Here is a 20,430-nt window from a genome sequence, read left to right on the forward strand (position 1 = left end):
CCTCTTTTTGCAATTCTGACAGAGTCAAAGGAACGGATAGCAAGAAGCAGGAAAAGATGAAAAGTTATCGGAAATGTCCACCTCCACATTTCCTATTATATGACTTGGACCACAAGAGGGGAGGTGGATGCATTATATAATTTCAATATGTGATGAAGTTGAAATAATCTTAAAGGAAACTTGTTCAAAATAAAGAGATGAAACTGAGGAGATGAGCATTGATAATTACTTTCTTAGGCTTAATAAAAACAAGGATACAAAGTTGCATATTTAGGAAATGGGATAGAAAGAGTTGGGAGTAAATATTATAAAAACACTTTGTGCAAAATTCTCACAAAGCTAAGAAAATGGTTCAATTCCTCAAAGTGTTCTATCATTTCCAACTTCTAAGTAGCATGGCTATAGCTATAACTTTATCATTGCTGCCACACTTTTATTTTTAATAACTTCATCCATAGTAACTAGCTGTAATTCTAAAGTAAGTGCTGAGGCCTCTCATTTTTCTATCCAACAGCTATTCCTTGTGTTAGGGTGATCTCAGTGCTACGGATCCATTTAGTACTAAATGAACCAAGGATACTGACACATTTTTACACTTTGGTATAGACAGAATGTCTCTTTTTATTTTATAAGGGAGAACAATTACACTCAGGCATACCTTAAAAAGTATAAAGGTTTAAGAAGCTTTTTCCAAAGGATGGTGTATCTAGGATCTTCTCAAAATTCTACCGAGTAGCAGATGTCACCATTAACAAGAACACACCTCAGGTGCTTGAGATAAAGGTCGATGGTATACGTATCAACACGGAGGCAGTATAACAGTTTATAGAGAGCAAAGAAGTGACGTTCTTCATCGGCTGCCTGCAAGGATGCCAGATCCGTCCAGACAGGGTATTTCGCATCTTGCTTCGGTCCAGGATGTACCTAATTGACCAAATGGGTAGTCAGACACGTAATATTACCACTGATTGCACTTATCATTACCACTGATTATATTTCTCTGTCTTTTTTCCTTCTAAATATTGGCTTATAGTTAGGGAAATATTAATAACATACAGTGATGGTCTGCTGTGTGGATTTTCAGAAATCTAGCACAGAATACTATAAACCTGTCGTCTGAAAACTAGGATGAAGACCCACTTTTGTAATTCTTTTTCTACAGTAAATTGATTCCTTTTAAAGTGTGGTATTTTGTGACTAAATTGATATAGGGCCAGGAAATTGTCACCTAGGTGTACATTGCTGTTTTGCCAAGGTACAGTGGAAGAGCTGATGGCGGTTACCTCACTTAGAAGGCAGGTAGGCCAGGGGTTAACACAACAAGAGAGAACGAAATAATCAGGAGCATGCCACCTTGCTCAGGAAATCTACTCTCCAAAGGATTATGAAGAAAAGCTTTATTTTATGCCCAACACTGTAGTGAAGTCGCATGCAAGAAGGAAGGCCTAAATTGCGTTCTTGTGAAGTGAGGTGTGTCCAAATTTACCATCCCTTACCATGTCATCAGGAGAAAAAAAACGTGGTGAATAAGAAAACAGCTCACCATGCTCAGTATCATCATGATGCTCTCTAGAAGCTCACTGTTTAGGCTCTCAATGCCTTTGGCTCTTGATAAAATCGCATCAGGGGCGCCTTTCATAGTACCGAGTTCAGTCACGAGGTGATGCAAAGGGTTATTCCAGGCGTGCACTAGGCTGAGGATAATCTTCAGGAAGTCTTCAAACTATACATCATAAAGGCACAATGATATTCAGACAAATGAAATGCACAAGGATTAGTTGCATGTATGTTTTAATTGGAAAGAAGAACACAAGCACTCTCATAGATAAAAGTGCTGTAGAGCTGTAAGTTTCTGCCACTCACCTACATTCTGCCAGAATGAAACAACTTACATAAATAACTTTTTAATATAAATTTATAACAAAAACTCGTATAATTTATATAAATTACTTTTTGTAATGAAACATTATGTTGATCATATTTTGCTGTCCATTTGAAATTCTACTACCTGCTCTCCATGCAAGATCTTACATATTCGATTGTTTTCCTTGTCCATGGATACCAAAGATCTGCTTGGAACCTAGTAGGCACCTACAGAACATGATTTAGGAAAGACAGAGGCCTCTAGTAACAAATATAAAACATTTAGCTCAGAGTCATCATTCTAATAAACTAGATTGATCAAAAGTATACTAATTTATAATATTTAAGTTATCTTACAATATTAATAGAAAGATACCTTGAAGCTAGCAGGCTATTGATAAAATATAATTTCCTGAGTCAACTTGATTCTTTGCCTCTAGCTTCTAGCAGAACAATTTCTTTCTTGGCATGTATAGTGGGAGAAAAATGGTACCACTAGGTTGACTTTATGGAAGCTGGGATGGAAATTGCAATGGAATTGTGACCCTCCAGTGTGTGCTCCTTGGTAGACTCTTACCTTAAGTTAACTGTTTAGAATGTCTCTTGTGTTAATGTTCATTAGCTATCCTAGTGGTCATGAAAACGAAAAGAAGAAAGAAATCAATGGGAATAGCAATAGAAATATTTAAAGAAAATGAAGGATTGAAGCAAGTCAAATGGTAATAACGTATATGTTGCTGGGAGTATGGCAGGATATAACTAAGAATAAGGGCTTGATCTGGTAAATACTAAACACTAATTCTTACTAGTCACAAAAAAGATGCATTACATTAATCTTTTTAAATCCTCATTTTTGTTTCCTCAGCTAGTTATAATAAGAGCCATTTTTAGCAATTTTTTAAGAGACTGCATTATGAAGTACCTATTGATGGAGTGCATCTCTAAAAATATCTACATTCTTTTTTCCTTTAAATCTTATTCCCTTGCTTTTTCCTATTATTTTCAGAATGATGTCAGATTTATTCATTGGGAGATAAGTTATGACAGGAACTCAGAAAGGAGAGGTCCTAACAATTACAAATGCAGTTGATGTGATATATTGACCTCATTATAACTGAGAGGGCAAAGAAATTTTGCATAGTATATACATGACTGGTTTGTACAAATACATCCATTAAGTCTCAGGAAAAAAATGCAAAAGTCATGAAATAACACAAACATAAAAAGCAGAACCAGGAGAGTTATGAGAATCAAGAAGAGTCACTGTGGTGGTCAGTAATGAGAAATGGTACCAATAAGGAAATATTAGTAACAGATAATGAAGACAATTGTTTTTACATATCTCAGGAGCACATAAAATGTATTATTATCCAGGGATATCTAATTCAGTTAATAAGTTCTTATAGGATAATGAATAAAATCTAGTGACAAGATATTTTTGTGCGGTCTTTGAGTTTATGACTCTTCCACAATACTATTTCACATCTGCTCTAACTTAATTTACCAACTATCTCACAAGGTTTTTCTCTTTAATCGCTCACTCTTGCCCCATTTCCCTGCAGATGCAGTTATGGTGTTTATAAGAATCTACAAAATGGCAAAGGCAATGTGTTACTTCAGCTATTTACGTGAAAACCACGGCCTAAGGACTCACTGAGATATGTCTGGCTTCCTCCACAGTTTCTGGAGTATTAAGAGAAAATGTGTGGCAGCTGTTGAGAGTCTTGACCATGTACTTCTTATCCTTGAGGAAATCCAATACCTACAAATGGTAAAATAGAAACTGTGTTAGTTCAGTTTTGGGAATGGAGTAAATGAATCCATGAGGCACATATAAATTAGTTCGGTAGATCTATAAGCTTTACAAATGAGCATTTGTATAACATACAAATGGAATTTATATAAAATCTAGGATGAGGAAGTTAAAAAGGTATCCCTTTACCTAGATTTTTTTCTATTAAATTTGTAATCTCAATTTGGTTTTCACCCAATAATTTGTAACTTCTCACTCTTTCCTTCTCTACCACGCTCTTCTGTTCTCAGACCTAAAATTTTTGCTTGAAAGGAAACCCTAAAAGTATTACAATCATGGAATACAAAGCGTTTTAAAGATAATATGTATTTATGATTTGAGCCGTAGTTCCTCTGAACCTCTATTTATTAATCTTTATTTTCTGTTTGTCTAAACTGAAATGCATCTAGGCACTATAGATGTTCTTTCCAGTACCACTAAACATATATAACTTGTACTATTCAAAATAAAACATAATCCTTGAATGCGATTTTCTTAATATTATTAACTCTATATTTATTAATACTATTAATAACTTGAGAAGAAACATGATCATTTTTAGGAAATCAAAATTACAAATCAATTAAAAACAAAATAGAAATTAATGTTTACATATTCATCAATATATAAAATTAAATACTATAGTAATTTAATATATCATTTATGTAAAACTAATAAAAGTTATTTTGTAAAAGTTTAATGGATTGCCAAGAATGTTAAAACTTAAATGATATTAGTAAAGAATAATAAATAAAAATATCTCATTAATAAGAAGACAATATAAACACATATTTACTTCAAATATAGACATTATTTTTGTTTTTTTTTTTATTTTATTTTCAAATCAGGAATTTCCCAAACCTGACCAATTCTTTTTCTTTTTAGGGTGAGACATTTTGTACCTAGTGGAGGCAAATCCTTGAGATTTGCTTTGGGATCTTTGTCATGTAAATTACACTGCAAATCTTAGCATGAAGTTTCTTAGTTGTTTTTTGTTTGTTTGCCTGTTCACCCCTTAGGGGTATTATTTTTGATGTTTGTCTTTGAAGAAGATAAAAATCAGTACGGTACTTACAAATTTTTTGAACATTTTTGAGGAGAAGACATCGGAGAACTAAAACAGCACGAGGGGACGAAAGGAAAACACTCGTGAGTAAGCACAGAATGAGCACTTGCATACAGGAAATGCAAACATGCATTCTCTGGCTCCATTATCTCCTACTAACACTCTCTGACCTCAAACAGTAAACATACAGTCATTGGGAAGAGATAACTTGTGTCCCTTCTAAGCCCTCCCTCCCACTGTGTAAGCATGCATTGGAAATCTCTGATACAATGACTCCTGGCATTTTAGGGTTTCTAAGAGTATAACAGCTTTTTAGTATTCTAGTTTTTCCCTATTAGGCATCAAAAGAGTTGAGATTTGTTCTATGCATTCTATGAAAGACACTATACTGCACTTCTCCTCTACTGTCTGCAGCGAATAATTGAAGATGTCACTGGAGACTGGCCTTCTGCAAACAAAGTAAGGAAATCAAATATACTCCTGAGATATGACTAATAGTTATTATATCAAAATTTAAATTTAAGAATAATGGATCGAAGAAAAATAGCATGGCACTAGAGGCATATTTTGTAAGTCACTGAATTCTTTGAAAATCTTTGTGATGTCACCAAACAGCCCCACCCTCCTTGTTCTACTTTCAGTAGCTCCTGCTTTCTCTTATCTATGAAACCTGCAATAGTAGAAAGACGGTTCAGGTGATTTTTCATGTGAAGACTGGAATCCGCTAGAGTCATTGGTTGTGGGGCTCTTTTGGCGGAGAAGCCAGAAGTGAGTGAGGTTCTTACAAACAACTTGCGCATCTCCATCGTGAGATCGTTGCAGGTCTGCGAGAGTGTGATGGCGTGGTCAAACAAGGCCTTGAGGGACCCCTCACCGTAGTCAATCTCATTGTCATCGATGGGAGCAGAGGTCACAGTCTCCCACTGGAGTAGGTTTGACACCGACAGCAGCAGGAGCATCCCTACTTACAGAAAAGAACACAAGCTACTCTGGACCTATCCTTCTGTGGTTATCAGCGGTGACTCTCAGAAAAGTATTATCTCTTCCAGGGCCTCCCACTGTCTGGTTTGTCACTGGACAGCCGTGGTTGTGAATAGTTATCGTGTAATGAAAAAAAATTCAATTAAGTAATTACATTTGCACAGATATAGACTTTCTGAACTTGGTGATATTCCTTATTTTTTGATTGTTATCAGAAATTATTAGGAAGTTTTCAAACCTTTGGACTTTAAGCTATTGAGTGAGTGTGTTGAAGTCATTCTCTGGATGACAGGTTAGTGTATGGGAGCTCATGTGGATGTTAAGTAGACGCCATCTCCTATACGTTTTATTACTGTGTGATATTCCCTCCTAACAAGTATGGCTAACATACTACCATTTCACCTTCATGCCTGATAAAAATAAACACAAAATTGCTGTTGCTCAGGACTGAAGATGAAGAGAATCATGTCATGAAAAGGATTCTGTAGGCTTTGCTCAACCACAGTAATAATCACATTCGTTTGCCATGCTACCAAAAGGTTCAGATTGTTTTCTCTGTGAATTTGAGCTTTACAACAACTATGTAAATAGACTGGGCCAGTCTATTATCATTAAACTCTATTGACAAAGGAGGTTAAGTGATTTTCCTTAAGTCCTATTCTTAGCTAGTATGGAAAAGCAAAATGCCAACATTATAGACTTTGCACCCCATACCGGCATGTCTTAAATGTCTTGGGCTTTCATATAGATTAGGGTTGCAGAGACAACACCCATAATCTTGCAATTCAATGTCACCAGGCACTGTTATTTTAAAGTACAAACTTTACATTTGATCACATGCCTGGTAGTTTAGATTTTTTGACTATTTCCATTGCTCTATCATACATTCTGCCTCTTCTTCTTACAGTGATTGGTGTTGGTTTTATCACCGGTATTATTTCACAGATGGACAGAAACAGAACTGCAACATATCAGTAATTTACACACTCAGCAGGACTGAACCAGCATATGTCTCAGCATGAAAAATCCATTCACATTTAGTGATACAAATCTGAAAAAAAAAAATTCCCTGTTCCATAAAGTTTTAATGAAAGCAATTGGAAATGTGTAACATAAAACTAGGACATTGGTAAGAATTTTTTCCATGGAAAATGTTTAAATTTAAATACTAAAAATAACTAAATCTACCAAAATCTTTGCACTGTGCAAGTTAACAAGCATCCGTTTGCATGCACAAAAAACCACACTTCAGAAAATTCTTTTTTTTTTAGACCTTAACTCATTTATTTATATCTTTACAACTTGCATTTACATCTTTTTACATCTTTTTTTCCAGTTTATTTATTTTTTATTAAAAATTGCCATCTCCTCCCCTCCTCCTCCCCCTTCCCTCCCCTCCCCTCCACCCACACCCCCACTCCCTCCCTCTTGAGGCCAAACAGCCATCAGGGTTCTCTACACTATGTTGAATCCAAGGTCCTCCCAACTCCCCCCAGGTCCAGGAAGGTGAGCAACCAAACTGACAAGGCTCACACAGAGCGGCCCAAAAAGATGAACATGGGATGTACTCACTCATAATTGGGTTCTAGCCATAAATAAAGGACATCGAGCCTATAATTTGTAAAAATCCTAGAAAATTCTTATTTTAGAAAATAGAGTTTCAAAAAACATGATGCTTCTTCAAATTTAAATTCTGCTTTGTAGATATTTATGTATTAGATAAATATATCGGCATTCCTGCCATTTATCATCGGAAGGATTTTTATAGTTTAAGAAGAGTACAAGGAAACCATTGACTTGGTTTTTCACCTAATAAAATACAATTTGTTTTTTGTTACCTAATCTACTTATTTGGAAATATTATCAAGAAAATAAAAGCAAATAGCAGCAGTGATTCATGTTTTGGAAAGGACATTCTGATTGAACAAAATTGACGAAACAGTATAGACCTACATTTTCTAGGCTTCTCTAATATGTCTCTAGAACTGATGATAAGATAAAGTTCACACAATTTATGTAGTTCATACCAGCGACCCAAGAACAAGAATATGCTGCTTCCTTCTGCAGCAGTCACATAGGGAATTCATCGAAGTCTGTGATCTGAGACAGTCAAATGTCTCAGAATATGCAGTTTTGACTCTTAGAGGTGGATCCGTCCACATTCTGTACATAGCTGGGCAGATTCTTTGCTGTTAGACCAGGTACTATTCTTCTCTTCTATTAGATCAACCAAGATTATGCAAAACATTTAGCAATTGCTGTCTACCTCCAGGGTAAGAACGCTTCCCTGTTGGAACCACTGATGCAAAGGTATACTGTGAAGTTGCTCTCCAGCGCAATGATTAGAGAGCACTCCTCTGTTCCATTTGGCTTCACTTTTGTGAGTTAGGCATAAATAAAGGTTAATTCACTTCATGTGTAAGAGAAAAAACACCAAAGAAGCAACTTGCCCAAACCAGCTTTGCAAAATAATGCAATGCTTAAGCTCACTTAGAAGAAACTGGGAAAGAATTACTTACATCGGGATAGCTGAGTCAAAGACAGCAACATCTTGGATAAGGCCGGCCACTTAACTGCTGATTCTGGTAGCTGCTTCAAGTAACTCTGCTTTAAGTTAAATTTCCACCGCTACATATTGCAGTATTCCATGCCCAAGGCCAGAAACTGCTAGGAGGCAGGCGGAAGGACACGCCTGCAATCTCAGTGATGGCTCCCTCTTTCTTTCCCCTGAGAGGATGTCAACAGCTTCATAACCACTGTGACAGAAGTGGTTGTATCTACGTCATTCAGCTTATTTCTGGGTCAAGACTAGGCTTCAATTTTAATTGTAACAACCAGAGTCATCTCTACCTAAGGAAAATTGATGGGAATCTCACAAGCTAAGTTCTTAGTTATTTCGGTGACCATTTCTGAAATATTTACTGAATATTGGCTAAGATATCATGTTTGTTTCATTGTTTCTGAGCATGGGAACACAAGGCCACAGGGTGAATCACATACGCTGAGCAGCTCAGCCTTAATGAGTCTTTGCCGGTATCCGTGGGGCTCTGCAACTGTTTTCCATTATATTCTAGGCCCATAAGAGTAACACAGGGTGCAAATGCAGATGCTTTTGCATTGTCAAGTCACATTCAGTGGCCCATTAGTTTCAGCCTCTTATTCGCTAATTCTCACATCTTGACTAACCCATATCTAATAATCTGTGTAGCACTACGAGGTGGTGTCTTACCGGGAAGATTCTTAACCTGCATCCATCTCGGAGAAGAGAGCTATGTCGTCTGCTTTCTTTCTCCCACAATTCTGTTCTGTCTACTCTGCCTAATTTTCTGTCCTATTAAAGGGCCAAGGCAATTTCTTTATTAACCAATGAAAGTAACACATGACAGATGACCCTCCTCCATCAATTCATGTGCTCAGACAATATGAAGGAATTTCCCATTAGTGCCTAAGACGACCTCTGGACTTTGAGCAAGGCTTACTGTAACAATTAGGTTCTGTCCATGGAACTGTGTTTAAATGTGTTCTAGATGTATTAGGCTACACCTATATAAGTTGGGACACTATTGGATGAGTTGATACATCTGGTTTGGCTCAGTAATTACCTTAATTTAGGCTTAATTAAGTGGCAGTTGTCAACAGTTGCCAACTGTTATGTAGCACTATAGAAGTCAAGGAATGCTGTTATCTTCTATCTAGTCAGACTTCTTTTTATCATGAAACCAGAGCATGTGACTTCTCATTCCCTAGTCTCTTACTTTTGGTATTGCTTACGTCTAACACTCAGTTTTATTACTCAGGTGACCACTGCAGCCACACTGTCACACAGAACATAGGAAGACTATGGGAAAATAAGCTATGAGGAAGAGTTCATTCATCAAAAGAAGGAGTACAGCTGGTAGCTTCCCATTAGTGTATAGAATTCTAATGCTTTGGTGACTACCAGACCAAAGAAAGGCAATTTAGATCACTGAGCTTTATTGGATAAACAAATAAATAGGGCCATGAAGGTAACAATAATATCACATCTCCTATGTTTAGTTATTATCCTGCCACAGATATTATACAGTGTACTTCCTCAAATAAAAGGGAATACTGTTCACTGTAGACACAACTCTGCTTGAGATCACAGTGTATATCAGAATTAGAGAGTCTTACCTGGGAGGGAGACAAGTAAGTTGAACTTATTTTTTGGAGGAAAGCAAAGCATTTGTGGTGGAAATTTTTCATCTAACCCTGAACTCTTTCCACAGACAGATGTGATCAGAGAAAAAGTAATGGCTAAAAGGAGTCTGGAAACAAACAAACCAGGAGTGTTCTAAACAAGGTAGCTGGGTTGCCAGCTGCAAATTAGCCTCTTCCCCACTTACCTGGACTGCGCTTATCAGTTTCAGTTCCTCCCAAGATCTGTATTCTTTTGTCCACTGAAAGATAACACAATACAGAAGCAAAACATTCCTAGGAAAGACAATGTCCTTTGAAGGCACACAGGTGGTAGTGACTCCAATTCACCCTGCTCTGTTCAAACTTGATATTTAAAGGAATCCCCTGAAATAAGTCATGGAGAATTTCATTTGTAAATGCTTTCTTATCCGGTTTTTCTATGATTTCATTTTTATTTTAGCTATTATATGCATGGGTGTATATAGCTGAGTCTGGGTTTTTGCACATGTAGAGGACAGAAAAGTGTGTCTTTTCTCCTGAAGCTGGGACTATTGGCAGTTGTGAGCCTCCTTACACAATATGTACTCTTAAAACACTGAGCCATATCTTCAGCCCCTACTTACATTTGATTTTTTCATTTCTTAACTATTTAACTTATATATGAGTGTTTTTATTGAAATAGAATTATACACTCCTCCTCCATTTCCTCCCTCCAGCCCCTCGCAAGCACCCTTCCTTAAACTCCTCCTATTTGCCTTCATTCTCAAGTTAATAGGCTCTTATTTTATTTGTTTACATACACATATATTTATTTTTGTACTATTATGTAAAAATATAAATATAAGTTTAGTTTTGCTGTTCGTATGAATAGAGTTTTAAAGCTGATGACTTTTCTAAACCTGACTATTCATTAAACAACCAGTAAGAGGCCTCATCCCTGGGAAAAGTAAGTCTCCTCCCAGCAGTCAATGGTTGCCTGTGGTTCTTTGTCTGGGGGTGGAGCCCTCTGGAATTTCCTCCTTCTGTATTAAGATGTCCATTGATATTGCTATACTGCTCCTGGTTATGTAACCATTTTTAGAACTGACTGGTTGACAGCAGACATTCTTTATGGTTCTTTCAATTTTTCTCTCTCCTCTTCTGAAATGTTTCCTGAGCCAGCGATGCAGAAATTTTGATGTAGATTTATCTCTTAGAGTTGGGGTTCTTGTGACCCTTTGATCTCTGCACTGTGTCCAGTTTTGGCTTTCAGTGTTGGTTTTCCCTTTGTTGATAAGAGAAGCACCTTTGGTGAAGGGTAGTAGCTACACTTATCTGTGGGTGTAAGGATAAGATTTCAAATGTAATAAGGAGAGTTATCCTGGTCAAGAAAGTGAAGAAAGCAGTTTTTTTCTGAGGTCAAACAACCTTACTAGCGCTGAGATTAGGTATTCTCTACGAGGAATGATTTTTCTTTTCTTGAGTGAACATTAAGTAAAATTAGAAGAATGTTTCTTCTTCTTCTTTTCTCCTCCTCCTCCTCCTCCTCCTCCTCCTCCTCCTCCTCCTTCTTTTCCTTTTTTTGTTTTGGTTTATTGAGACAGGGTTTCACTATGTGTCTCAGCTGTCCTGAAATTTACTCTGTAGACCAAGCTAGCCTCAAACTCACAGAGATCTGCCCACCTCTGCCTCTCTGATCTGGGATTAAAGGTGTGTGCCACCACTGTCCAGTTTATTGGGATTTTTTTTACCATCAACATAGGTATGTCACATATTATACCTTTATGCATATCTTATCATGAGGGTAGTTGTTATAGTTCAGAGACGTTCCAGCTGCATAGGACTGTTTAACTGTTTTCCTCTCTTGGAAGCTTGCACAGTATTTTCTAGAACCATGAAAGCTAGATGACAGAAACAAGGCTTTGAGTTAGGATCTACCTAGAATGGTCTGAGTTGTGTGCCCTAAAGGTGTAATGTCTTGTCTTCATCAAAAGCTTCTTCCTCCCAGCTTCCCTTAAACTCTGAGAGGCAGTCAAAGGTTGTAGTGATAATCTATATAATTTTAGGAGTCACTTGGTCTTCCCTGACTAACCCTTTAAAAGTTATCTCACATTTAGTACCTAGGAGTTTGTTAAGGTATGGTTGTTGTGGGGAGCATTGTCAGCCCAAGTGCTTTAATTTACTTTAAGATGTATTTGTGTTGGGTGTTGTGGGATTTCGATCCATTTCACCAATGACCTTTAGGGCAGCAAGCCCTAGAGCATGGTCCTGTCTGCATACATGACTGCTTAAAAGCTGAGGAAGCTGGGTCACACTCTCTTGCCTTCTTGCTGGGGTGGTTGGACTCCAGCTCGCCTGGACAGAATAGCAGGACACAGCAGTTGGATCTAATCTGTATCAGTAAGTGCTTATCCCTGTTTTATACCTACATAAATTCTTGAGACCCTTGAACAGACTCATGTGGTTTCATGTAACAGTTGGGAGGGTGTGTGTGTAGATGCATGTTTATATACACATACACTTTAGTGCATTGTGCTTAATTTAGGTAAATATTCAATGATACTTTGAGGCTGTATCAAACAACCTTGGGAGTTTTTTATTCCTCCTTTTCTTCCTATGTTGATTCCTTCCACCTCGCTAGTCGGAACCACGTTCCAATTATTCCATTTCTCATCCCATGTCATCTACATCCTTTTGTTTCTTTGCCAAGCCTTACCCCCCCCCCCCCGCCCAGTCATCTGCACCTGCAGTCTCTATATACTGTCCTGGCTTCTGTGATTACGCCATACTTTACACTCACATTTGAGGAGCTGCAAATGAGAGAGAAAATGCAGCATTTTTGTCTTTCTGTCCTATAGTCCCTCTGGAACTTCATTTTGTATTACCAATGAGATATATCTTAGTACAAAAAAAAAAAAACACTTTTGAATGTAGAATTTCAATAAGCTCCTGCATTTGAATATGCCCCTTTTCTCTCATAAATAGTGTCTTCCTACATTCTCATCTGTTGATGGAGGACACCCATTGGCTAATAAAGAAACTGCCTGGCCCATTTGATTGGCCAGCCTTTAGGTGGGCGGAGTAGACAGAACAGGAAGAAGGAAGTGAGGTAGATGGCTCAGTCAGATGCTATGCCTCTCCTAAGTTAGACAGACCACCGTGCCTCTCCTCAGAGAGAAGCCAGACGCGATGAAGCTCCAGCCCAAGATGGACGTATGTTAGAATCTACCTGGTAAGGCACCACTTTGTGGTGCTACACAGATTATTAGATATCGGTTAGTCAAGATGTGAGTAAGAGGCTGAAACTAAGGGCCAGGCAGTGTTTAAAAGAATACAATTTGTGTGTCGTTATTTTGGGTAAAGCTAGCTGGGCGGCCAAGAGCCGGGCAGCGGGAAGCCGGCCCACAGCTCCTCACTACAATCTGTTCGATTTTTTGGTAGACAGACAGACAGACAGACAGATAGACAGACAGATACATACATACATACATACATACATACATACATACATACATACATTTTCTGGATCTGGATTACTCCATTCAATAGCATCTTTTCTAGGACTATCCATTTCTCTGAAAACATCTTGCTTTCATTTTCTTAATGGTTGAATATTGTATATACATAACATATTTTCATTATCTATTCACCAATTTAAGGGCACTTAGATTATTTACATTTTCAGGCTATTGTGAACACGCAGGAAGCAATGCTTTGAGTTTTTAAGCCACAGGTGCTGAATTCCTATATTAGTTCATATTTGTTTGCAGGTTTTATCAATGACTCCTAATGCTGTAGCCCATCTGGTACAAATGTTCACTATGCCATGTTAACATCTACCATCTCATAGATGCACACAACTAAAGTCACCTAGAAAGGAGAGGAAAAAGACATATTTGAATGCAGGGGGTTAGTGAAATTCCCACATTCAAGAGTGTTTGATAATACCAAGTGAAGTACTAGAGAGACGATAGGACAGAAAGATCAATACATGTGAGATGATAGACCTTTTTCTACACTCTGATGTTTCTGTTGATTTTGGAATGGAGTTAAAATGGTTTAATATAACACTAGTTATTTTCTGTTTGGAATTTCATATATGTCTATAATATTTTCATTAAATCCATTCCATTCCACTACTTTTTCTTCCCAACTTCATGTGCATTTTTATAAATGATATAAATACACTTAGCATTGCCAGTATGCACAGTGGTATAGGGACATCCACTGGAATATGGGCTATGTACATTTCTTAGGGATGGCGTGACATGCCTTGGGAAACCTGAATGTCCTCCCCAAGCAGGCATTGGTTGAAAATAACTTCTCAGCCACAAAGAGGAGTTTATAAGGCCCAATTCAATCCATGCTATGATTTTGGCTGAGATGATCTTGTGCAGATAGTTTTTATACAGTGATCACTGTGAAAAGTCTCTATTATGAGTATGACATTCTATTTCATATCAGTATTCCTCTACTTATGGTTCTTACAACAAATCTACATTAGTTTGGTTTTGTGGGGGCAGGCCTTCAATCCAATTAGAAAGTAGTCAGATATTCCTATGGCATTTGTTACATCATTGCAAAAATGATCTCAGCTTTGTAGTTCAGTTTTACTGTAGCTTAAAGAGTTCTCAAGAGGAAAAGGCTGTTGATTACTTTTTTCCCCCAGTACCATGCATAGTACCTTCTGGCACTATGAAAGCTTGCAGAAGAGATGACATATCTAAGCCAGTCTGGCATGATTTCTCAATGCATGATCTTACAAGCACGTTGTTGTGGGGAACCAAGTGTGATGAAGATAGGGTGTACTTTTTAAAGGGAGAGCTCTCGGACCACATGGAACAACAGCTTAAAGGGAGTTTAACTCTGAACACCTGAATTTGGAGTGATCCCTTCGAATAAGAAATCCTCTACCACATTAACAGGTTCAGGCTCGGCATTTGGAATTCTCATCAGTGAACTATCCTCTCATCGTTAAAGTTTTCCAAAAACACTTGTGTTCACCTGACTTTATCAAACTTTCTCCAGAAATTCTGCTTCTGAGCTATCGTAAGTGGCTCCACATGCTTCTTTCTGAGACCTTAGTGCATTTCATTTTTTCGCGAGTCACCACATTTCAATTGTTTTCATACTATCAGGTCTATATTATTTTATTTCTTAATTCCTCATTAGTTGTGCTTTATCTGTCTATCTGTTTGCTTATTTATTTTACTTCTTCACCACAGTTTCCCCCCTTTTCTCCTCCCAGTTCCTACTCCCACCTTTCTTCTTCCTCCCCTCAATTCACTTTTCGGGTGCTATTCTGAAAAGGGCAGGGCTCCCATGGATATCAAAAAGCCATGGCATATGCATGTCTATTTTTTTGTTTTGTTTTGTTTTTTTTTTTTCGAGACAGGGTTTCCCTGTAGTTTCTAGAGCCTGTCCTGGAACTAGCTCTTGTAGACCAGGTTGGCCTCGAACTCAGAGATCTGCCTGCCTCTGCCTCCCGAGTGCTGGGATTAAAGGTGTGTGCCACCACTACCTGGCACATGCATGTCTATTTTAAACCCCAGTCACTGTTACACAGATTCCTTCAGGTTATCTTGTCCTTATTTATAATGTAGCCAATACAAGAGAAGATCGATTCTAAGAGAAATGCATGGGTTCATCCACTGTCTACTCCACCACTCATAGTATGTACAGATTCAGTGCTCCCAAATTAAGGTTATTTTTTATCAGACAGATAAATTTGGAACTGATGTTGTTTGATGATTGAACAGAGAGCAGTCTTCCGATCTTTACTTAACCCCAGAATAGACTGGCAGTAAAAAAGTTGGCCATGAATGCATTTATTCTAGGAGGCCACAGATTGATCATTTCTCATCCCTATAAAGTTACTACAGAAATTCTAAAATGTCTATGTGAATCTTTATTGTGCAATCCATCAAAGACTGTGCTCCATCCATGGTTCAGGCCTCAGACTTACCAGGTGCTTTACCTTCTTTTCCCATTTATTATATAGTTTACCAAGATGACTCTCAATGTTTGCCTGTCATAGAAATGTGGAAAAGGAGATCAAACCAAGACCTGCCCAAATGAATACAAAACTTAGCTACATGGAATAGGAAATAGGAAATAAGGTGAGTGCTCTGTCAAACAAACTGAACGTTCCTGCTAGACAATGAAAAGACATTCATCAAAAAGTCCTTTTTATTTTTATTTTTTTTACAAATGTGCACTAAGAACACAAAACAATATATCTGGACTGTAAGAACTTTCCAATGCATGAAACTTGATGACCAGACTATTGCTAATATGTAATAAAATGAACAATTAGAATTTTCTTCCAAAAATCTCTTTTCTCTACAAATTTTTCTTTGTGTAACTCATGACTTGAGTGCTATTGAACTGGGAAAAAACAACCCACCAGATTGGGTTCCCTGCATTATAACAACAGTGAACACTTAATCCAACTTAGACTTCTGGTTGTATTAATATTGAGTTACTCTTGGTACCTTGGTAATAAGCCTGCTCTCTACTTTTGACTTTCAAAGATTTGGGGAAAAAATTTCAAAGAAAATTGATTGACTTGATTTAGCCTGGACAAAAATATGTGGAGGAAGGGAGAAAGTTCTACAAGTTAATCCCCTCAACAAAGCCTGTTACTCTCTTCGGATTTATCCAAAGCTATAGATAAGCACCATGTCATTTATAATCAGAGATGTGGCAAAAATTCACCAGTGCAGTCTTAGGAGCAAGGGAAGCAGTGACTCATGTTGTCTGCCTTCCCTGTTATAGATACAAATATTTAGGAATATGAGATCTTCACAAATTGTAGAACTGGCAAATAAGAGTGATTGGTTCCTTTTTTTGTTAGTTGGCATGAAAGATTTCAGCATTTTTTTTTTGAAGTTACGATTGATCCCTAAATTCCCACATGGCTGACAAATCTACTAATTTTGTAAGTAAACCTAATGGACTGTGGGCAAAGAGTGAGACTACAGTGTTTCTCTTTAGAGTACCTCCTCTCCAGCCAGGGATTCAGCATAGATCATATGTACAGCCTGGGACTTTTTGCTGGATCTCAGGGACAAAGACTCTCCTGTAAACTGGTTTTGAGAAGTCTTAAAGCAGGCAAGATGAGTTGGGGAAAAAGGGAAAAACATTAAAGAAGAGCTGTTCAAAAAAAATAGATCAAGATTTATGCTAACCTCAAAGCAAATTTTCTTGAAAAATTTTAGTAGTGTGTCCGGAGAGTCTCTGAGTTCCCAACAAGAAATCATTGATTGTAGAAAGGTAGAGGTGATGATATTCTTCCAATTTGTAGAAATCTTAATCTTTGGTGAACTCAAGACCAATGAGAATCAACCCATGATAAGCCTCAAATACATTTGAAGTATGGAGTGGTATTAGATGAATTTAGATACAGAACCATGAAAATATTTTTATCATTTCTCCAGTTTGGTAATCATCTTGTACTGTGAACTTTTCTCTGTTGAAAGAATATATGCCAACAGTGGATTTGCTTCTGGGACTCATGGTGTACACCAGAGTTGGAGAGTTTTGTCTGATAGCACAAGGATAAGGGGAACACATTTGTTTGGAAGGAAATGACAGCCCTTGGGTCTGGAAAATTTTTGTGCAACCCTTGGACCTTTCAACAGGCAGGGATATTGGGAGAGAAGCAGTGGCAGCCAGACATCCTAGAGGCAATGAGAACAAGAGAGCATTCTGGAAAAAGAAGTGGGACACCAGGTGAAAATGGGATAGATCCCCTTCAACACTGACTGAACAGAGAAATAAAAGTTGCTATCAAATTACCCATTTCCTTGTCCATTGGAAGCAGCCTCAGATAAAAATAACTCATTGAGAATGAGGGCTTAGTATAAAGAGGTACAAATTGGAAGTAATTTTCATGAAACTTGCCTAATCAACATAAATCTTTGAAGAAAATAATTTCAGCAAACTATAAAATCCTTGCTTTGGACTTTTGCTGCTGTTCACTTTATTTTTTTTAACCATTTCTTGGAGATTATACTATAATTACACGATTCCTACTTCTTCTCTTTCCTCCTTCCAAAATCTCCCATATACAACTGCTACCCATCCTTTGATTTTTCTGAAATTCATAGTTTTCTTTAATTCTTGTTACACAGATATCACACACACACACACACACACACACACACACACACATGCAAACATGCACTCACACACACACTACCCCTCAGTTCATATAATGTTACTCATGTGCATATGTTTTCAGGGCTGAATATTGGGTATTGGATAACAAATCCATGCGTTCTTTTCTAGAGAAGACTATTTCTCTGGGTCTCACACAGTTCAGGTCTTGATCTTGTTTAGATAGCTATGCTGGAAAGACTGCAGGGACGCGGCTTCTCTGAAGTTCCTAGGGGACAAAGACTCGCAGAAAATGTCCTGATCCTTTCACTTTTACAATGTTTCTGTGCTCTCTTCCAAAATGATCCCTGGTCCTTAGGCATTAGTATTGTGTTATAGATAGATGTTGAGACTGGGCTCCTCAACTCATTGTTTTGATCAGTTGTAGTTTTCTGTAGTGATCTCTGTCAGAAGCCAAGACAAGTTTCCTAAGGAGAGAGAATTACACTTGTGTGTGGGTACAAGGATGTAGACATTTAGGATGAAGTTAGAAGTTATATTATTACCTTTTGCACATGAGCCCTGAACTCTGTACCATGAATCTTTTAAAAAAAAAATTGAAACAAACCATGGAACTTGTCTTTTTTATTAGTAGTCAATTCTAAAAAAAGTGTCAGATGTTGAATGCTAATATCAACTCATCTTTGTATGAAAGTGGGAACCATGTATTGATTTTAAAGGAACTACATCTGCTAATGTGTTTATACTAAGGCCAGGCTCAGAGGCAATGATAAGCACAAAACAAAATGACCACAAGTCAACAAGGAGAAAATGCTTATGAGATGAGAAAGTTTCTCAAACTACTATGGTTGCTTTGGCATTGAGATTGTGTTACGAATGCTTGATAAAATATTTCTACATAAGAATAGAAACACTGCACGCTCACAAATTCTTATAGAAAATGTATAATATATTTTGTATATCCTGTATATTATTAATTTATATTTATTTTGAAGAATTTCATATGAGGACTGTAGTTACATAGTTTCTCACCATAGAACACTTGCTGAATCTTTTCACTTCTCCATATCTAATTCATAACCTCTTATTCTTAAATCATTATTACTACAAACACATACATACCTAAGAAATTTAGTGTTGCTTATGTGTATATGTATTTGAGGACAATCATATGGTATCTGAAAGCCAATAAGAGGGCTCCTCTATGGTGAAGATGAATTCCTTCTCTCGACAGTCATTAATTCACCTTGTGGTGGGACTCGTGAGAGTTCTTCTATCCACATTAACAGATCTGTTGGTCTTGTCATTGTTCAAGCCTAGACAACCGTAGAGTTGAGTTTCTCACAGGTGCATTTCCATGTCACACATAGAAAATATAGTCTACTTCTTGTCCTCAAAATAGACATAAATTATTATTTGTCATGCAAGAGTTATTCTCATGATCAGGGTCTCCATTTCATTACCCTAGAATAATGTGTGCAAAAAAAGATCACTGACTGCATATTAATGTCTTATAGCAAAGCTCAGTTTCTTTTACAGATGATGTAGGTATACCTTGTCATACAAAGATTGTACATGAGCCCAAAGATATGTTGTCTTTTTATTTTTCTATCAATATTTCATCAAAATTTAAATATGTATCTTAAACCATTAAGATTATGAAGTTTTGGGGGAAAATTGGGACTCACTTTTAATTGCCTTTTTTCCTTATTTTTTTTACTCATTCCTCTCTACATTTAGCAGTATCAGGAACATTGACATTAGTATAGTAGTTTGCATTTATGTAACCTTCTCTTACAAGGTCAGCTAGAGCTCATAGGAGACTGATGATTTTAAATATCTGTTTTGTTCTACGTAGGCCCCATAGCCTGAGACATATTGAATAATCAATTCAATATGGTGATTTCTTTGTTTTGATCTGACTGTTATTTTAGCTACGGAAGAGTTTCCTTTAAATGTTGTCTTATACTAAAATCCATATGAAGGCATACACAGATGTACATAAGGAAGATGGTGTTTTTAGATTCTGAAATATCCTTCTAACTACCATATGCTGCATTTATGTAGCACACAAGGCTCTAATAAATCTTTTCTGAAAACTATTATCTTTTTTATGCAACTCCATGGAACATAGATCTTCTAATATTACACCTGGAAGACTTACCAAAAGTCTAAAAGGAGTGGTTTTGTACATGCAGTGAAATTATTTAAAAGTTGAATTGTCTTTATTTTCAAATTGTCCTAACCTGATAAGTTCCCATCTTCTTCATTTGAAATGTGTATAAATTGGTGGGAAGATTGTTTAGAGGGAAAGAATGGTGCTCTTGACAATCTCTGGCTTAGCTATAAAGCATCAACAGATTTCACCATACTCTCCCGCATATTGGAGCAAAAGAGTTGAAACATATCAGAAAAAATTAATATTTTCCCTGCGTTCCAAAGGAAAAAGAAGGGTTGATGTATTATT

General features: G+C 37.1%; 1 protein-coding gene across 2 annotated transcripts; it reads right to left on the reverse strand.

The window, feature by feature from the left end:
* Positions 1-717: 717 nt before the first annotated feature.
* On the reverse strand, positions 718-8,252 carry LOC119818000 (prolactin-7C1-like). 2 transcript variants are annotated; one of them, XM_038335504.1, is made up of 6 exons: positions 8,222-8,252; positions 5,507-5,685; positions 4,731-4,769; positions 3,518-3,625; positions 1,544-1,723; positions 718-924 (listed from the first exon to the last, which is right to left on the reverse strand). In XM_038335504.1, the coding sequence occupies exons 1-6, from the start codon at positions 8,250-8,252 to the stop codon at positions 718-720; spliced, it is 744 nt and encodes a 247-aa protein (XP_038191432.1). The 2 variants fall into 2 exon arrangements, with proteins under 2 accessions (XP_038191432.1, XP_038191433.1); XM_038335505.1 differs by lacking the exon at positions 4,731-4,769.
* Positions 8,253-20,430: the final 12,178 nt, after the last annotated feature.

The sequence above is a fragment of the Arvicola amphibius genome, chromosome 6 (assembly GCF_903992535.2).
Source record: "Arvicola amphibius chromosome 6, mArvAmp1.2, whole genome shotgun sequence".
Lineage (NCBI taxonomy): Eukaryota > Metazoa > Chordata > Mammalia > Rodentia > Cricetidae > Arvicola > Arvicola amphibius.

What these genes read in the sequence shown, in the direction of transcription:
- LOC119818000 (XM_038335504.1), bottom strand. Translation starts at nt 8,252, where the DNA reads ATGTTGCTGTCTTTGACTCAGCTATCCCGAT. An exon ending in TTTGACTCAGCTATCCCGAT is followed by an intron (nt 5,686 to 8,221) that starts GTAAGTAATTCT and finishes CTTTTCTGTAAG; the next exon opens with TAGGGATGCTCCTGCTGCTG. An exon ending in TCATGATGATACTGAGCATG is followed by an intron (nt 925 to 1,543) that starts GTGAGCTGTTTT and finishes TTGGTCAATTAG; the next exon opens with GTACATCCTGGACCGAAGCA.